The sequence below is a fragment of the Nematolebias whitei genome, chromosome 16, assembly GCF_014905685.2.
Source record: "Nematolebias whitei isolate Nwh7 chromosome 16, NemWhi1, whole genome shotgun sequence".
Taxonomy (NCBI): Eukaryota; Metazoa; Chordata; class Actinopteri; order Cyprinodontiformes; family Rivulidae; genus Nematolebias; species Nematolebias whitei.
In genome coordinates this window covers 13,452,755-13,458,074 of record NC_056513.1, presented here as the reverse complement: position 1 = coordinate 13,458,074, position 5,320 = coordinate 13,452,755, and the positions used below count along the sequence as shown (strand labels likewise).

At 40.7% G+C, this 5,320-nt stretch overlaps 1 protein-coding gene across 1 annotated transcript in view; it reads right to left on the bottom strand.

Annotated features, from left to right (window-relative positions):
* The window catches only part of gsg1l (gsg1-like), a 17,745-nt gene that overhangs the window by 5,151 nt on the left and 7,274 nt on the right, over positions 1-5,320 (bottom strand). Inside the window, exon 3 of the mRNA XM_037690268.1 lies at positions 4,635-4,682. Coding sequence (XP_037546196.1) covers positions 4,635-4,682 — 48 coding nt within the window. The remainder of the gene's footprint in view (positions 1-4,634; positions 4,683-5,320) is intronic.

Sequence of the window (5,320 nt, the reverse complement as noted above, 5' to 3'; positions counted from 1 at the left end):
CATCCATCCATCCATCCATGCACCAATCCATCCATCCATCCATCCATCTGTCGTCCATATAACTCGTGTCATTTTAAAATTTCGTGCTGATGAATAGAAAAACTCCAATACAAACACATATTTTCTTTTTAATAAAACTTAATAGATAAATCTTGATCAGAAATGACATTTTATTCCATCCATCTATCCATTATTTTTTTTTACCCGCCTCTTCCATTTTGGGTCATGGGGGTCGCTGGTGCTCATGTCCAGCTATCACTGTGCGAGGGGCGGGGTAAACCCTGGACAGGTCTCCAGTCCATCACAGGGCCACATAGAGACAAATGAGACAAACAACCATTCACTCTCTCACTCACACCTAGGGACAATTTAGAGTTACCATTCAGCCTAACATGCATGTTTTTGGTCTGTGGGAGAAAACCGGAGCACCTGGAGAAAACCCACGTATGCACAGAGAGAACATGCAAACTCCACCCAGAAAAGCCCCCGGCCCAGGATTTGAACCAGGGACCTGTTTGCTGAGAGGCAGCAGCTGTACCATTTGCGCCACCGTGCTGCCCACATTTTATTCCCAATTTTTCAAAAGGCTGAACTTTAGCCAGTATATTATCTGGAGTTTGTTAATCTGCTGTAGGTTTGATTTAGTCTGATGAATCTGATGAATCTGTTAAATATGCTCTGGCTTTTTGGGAACAGATGAAGATTAGATTTTTCGGTTTTAGTACATTTTTTTTCTTTCCTGTTTTTCAACACAGAAACTGTGAAGTACAGTGGATATGTCTCAAAGACATGGTCAAGGAATAAAAACAAAAACTAACAAAAAACATATTAGTTTAAAATCATTTTATATAAAAAAAACTAAAATATTTTTTATACTACCTCACAATAACAACATTTGAAATGACTAAAGCTGATCCAACAAATTGAATAAATAGTCCGTCATCTTAGTGGGTGTAAATCACAGGTGTTAAAACTAAGTAAAACGTTCTCTGTGGCCTTTCAAAGATTTTCACTCATAAGTTAAAATCACTTCAAAATCATGAGCCTTTTAAAAAAAAAACAACTAAACGGCACATTCATTGACAAATATGTTCACAGTTAACAGATTACTTTAAGCTTTCAGCACTACAGTGTCGCCTAGACCCCATTAATGTCTGACAGGGCAGAAGTGCCACCAAGGGGACAAAGTTGAAAATTATAAATAAGTTCAAAAATCTTTCTAATATGGAATCTACTGAATAAAATCTCAAAACGAGCTTTTCTCTCCTCAAAAACCTGCCGATGTGTTTGCATAACAAACATGGATCAGTGTCTAATACAAGTAAAAAATACACAAAATGGTAATATTTGGCCTCATATGCACATTTGGTGACAGGAATGGGTGTTAAGACAATATTTGCACATTGATTATTAACTTTTAACACACTTTTTTGCACTTCTAAAGCTTAATGTGCAGTTTATATTTATCCTCCGCTGAATGCAATACACAGTAATGTTTGGTTGTTTGTGTGCATTTTGGCTGTACTGTTAGCAAAATATCTCATGGACCGGTGGACAGATTTTAATGAAATGTTCAGAAAGCTATCAAGGCTTTTAGAGCCAATTCCATTCAAGATGGCAGCCACAGCTTAGTGACCGAGAGGAAACACAAAATTGCTTAGAGTCATTCATATGACATAATATTCTGAGCTCTATACGTAGTATAATATTTTTGGAAGGTTTAAGTTTTGTATCGATCACTGGGCATGACCTGTTGAACAAAACAACCTTCTCATTACTTCCTAAAGTATTTAAATTAATTTCTTATAAGAGTTTTTTTGTTGTTAATAATTATCTGAGTGGAAATTATACAAAGACGTACATTTTTCTGAGTTTTAGTTCTTATAGTGCAGCTTTCAGACGCAAAACTGAAAGTGAGCCTCATCTCTGTCCCAGAATTCCCTGCCTGACGATGCTCGTGTTTGACTCAGCAAGCAAACCCCACAGAAGTGAGTTTAAGGTTCAATTCCAAAAAGGGATTACCGTATTTTTTGGACTATAAGGCGCACTTAAAACCCTTTAATTTTCTTTAAAAAATGACAGTGAGCCTTATAATGAGGTGCGCCTTATGTATTATCTTTGGTTGTACTTATTGACCTCAAACCAATTTTATGTGGTTATTGTGAATGAGTTGAATAAAGTTTGACTTATCTGACTGTTTTGTTTTGCTTATTGCGCCTTATAAACTGAAAAATACGGTATATTAAACCTTTCTGCTCACCCATTCTGGATCGGATCGTCTACAAGCTGATATTGTTGTCTCCCACAACTAACAAGAGTATTACATACTAAAAGGGCATATTAAACACCTGCTGACAAGCTATTATACTGCAGTACAGCAGTCTATAGCAACAGCCAAACAAGCATAGACTCTGTATATTGTTTGACCTTCATTTGTGACCTTAACCTTAGAGCTGGGATGAAGAAAATATTGTGCAACATTCTGTCTAGTGGTGGTACAACTGTGTATTAAATTTTGTTAAATTATCTATTAGAAGTTAGGGTTCATATTCATTCAAAGACCTTGATTTAATTTTGACCCTAATTTGTGACCTTGACCCTGGAGCTGTGGTGATGAAAAGTCTATGCAACATTCTGCCTAGCGATGACGCATTGGTGTACTAAGTTTCATAAAATTTTCTTGAGTGGATCAGAAGTTATCGCACAAATAAGCAAAAATCTTGTACATTTATCCTTGATTTGTGACCTTGACTTTGAAGCTGGGGTAATGAAAAGAACACTCTCTCTAGTGGTACAACTGTGTATCGAGTTTAGTTACAGTAAATTATCCAGTGCGGATCAGAAGTTATGGCTTGGACAAGTAATGACTTTGCTTTAACTTTGACCTTGATTTATGACCTTGACCCTGGAGCTGCCAGCTTCTGCTTCTTCTGTGACTGCGTCATCAGGTCGTGATCTACAGCTTTCGCTGGGGCAATTCATAGCCGAGTGTGACGCAGCCGGGATAAAGATCAGTTCCTCCAAGGCGATGGTCTTGAGCCGGAAAAGGGTAGAGTGCCCTCTCCGGTTGGGGAGGAAGTCCTACCACAAGTGGAGGAGTTCAAGTGTCTTGGAGTCTTGTTCACGAATGAAAGAAAAATGAAACAGCTTGATAGGCAGATAGGTGCGGCGTCCGCAGTGAAGCAGGCGCTGTACTGGTCTGTCGTGGTGAAGGGAGAGCTGAGTCAAAAGGCAAAGCTCTCAATTTACTGGTCGATCTACGTTCCTACCCTCATCTATGGTCATGAGCTTTAGGTTGTGACCGAAAGAACGAGATCACTGATACAAGCAGCCGAAATGAGTTTTCTCCGCAGGGTGTCTGGGCTCTCCCGTAGAGATAGGATGAGAAGCTCGGTCATTGGGGAGGGACTCAGAGTAGAGCTGCTGCTTCTCCATGTCGAGAGGAGCCAGTTGAGGTGGCTTAGGCATCTGGTTAGGATGCCTCCTGGACGCCTCCCTGGTGAGGTGTTCTGGGCACGTCCCACCAGGAGGAGACCCAGAGGAAGACCCAGGACACACTGGAGGGACTATGTTTCTTGGCTGGCCTGGGAACGTCTCGGGATTCCCTCAGAGGAGCTGACCCAAGTGGCTCAGGAGAGGGAAGTCTGGGCCTCCCTACTTAGGCTGATACCCCCGTGACCCGACCTCCGATAAGCGGAAGAAAATGGATGGATGGATGGATGGATGGATTGATGGATGGACCCTAGAGCTGTAGTGAAGAAAAGTCTAAGTAATATTTCGCCTAGTGATGATGCGCAGGTGTACCAAGTTTCATTTTTTTTTTTTTTTGAGTGGATCAGAAGTTATGGCTTGGACAAGTAAAGACTTTGCTTTAAATTTGACCTTGATTTATGACCTTGACCCTGGAGCTGTGGTGATGAAAAGTCTATGCAACATTCTGCCTAGTGATGATGCACAGGTGTACCAAGTTTCATAAAAATAATCTTGAGTGGATCAGAAGTTATTGCACAAATAAGCAAAAACCTTGAACATTTATCCTTGATTTGTGACCTTGACCTTGAAGCTGGGGTGATGAAAAGAACACACAACACTCTCTCCAGTGGTACAACTGTGTATCGAGTTTAGGTAAATAATCCAGAGCGAATTAGAAGTTATGACGTGGACAAGTAATGCCATTGTTTATACTTTGACCTTGATTTATGACCTTGACCTTGTAGCTGAGGTGACGAAAAGTCTACACGACACTGTTTAGTGCTGAGGCATGCGCGTATCAAGTTATCTTGAAAGGATCAAAAGTTGTGGCTCAAAAAAGAGCAAGTTGACGTCCGTATGGATCGAGACTATCCCATTGTCATTCGACGGGCGTATAAGAATAAAAAGCCAAAGCAGCAGGCATCAAGCATTCCTGACAGTCAAGATAAGCCTTTAAATATTTATTTGATTGGTTTAAAACATCTAGATGTGATAAAGTGAAATGGTTGCTGCTTTAGATGGACATTTAGATGGAGCTCCTTAATGGCAGTTACCTTGATGGCTCTCACAACTATCTTACATCACGAAACGCATCATGGCAGGTTATAACCAGGTTTTATCACGAGACCATGTGGATGTGAAGATGAGCAGAAGATAGTCACCTTTCTCTGATGCGGGGGCTAAATCGATGAAGCTTCGGCATCTCTCACCTTAGAGTAAAACAGAAGAAAAAACAATTTATCGTGGCAGAACGGTGACTTATCTGTTGAATCCAACAAAGTTCAGTCAGGTCATCTGGACGGTTTCTTTATTTTTTTGCTGAGATGTTTCGTCCTTCATCCAAAGGATTTCTTCAACTTCTTGAATGTTGGTGCTTTGAACCACTTTGTCATGGCTGCCTCAGAGGAGTTGAAAGAGGAGAGGGCGGGCCCCGAAGGCCACCTGATCACCAGCAAACTGTTTGTTTGTTTTTTACTATGGGAGTGTGCTGCTTGTGGCTCCTCAGACTGAAGAAGTCCTTTGGATGAAGGACGAAACGTCTCAGCAAAAATCAAGAAACCATCCAGATGACCTGACTGAACATTGTTGGATTTGTACCTGGATTTTTGAGCATGAACTTTGGTATCTGTCCGATCCTGCATGCGGCTGTTCAGAAAATCTTGACATTACGAAACAAAACTCAAATCATGTGACACAAATGATGTTTTAAAAGCTAAAATCTGTGTCCGCATTCGTTTCTGTCCAGGTTGTCAGATCAGCCGAAGGCGCGATTTGGTAAATCCTCACATCAGCAGCAGCAGCAACAACAACAACAACAACAACAACAACAACAACAACAACAACAACA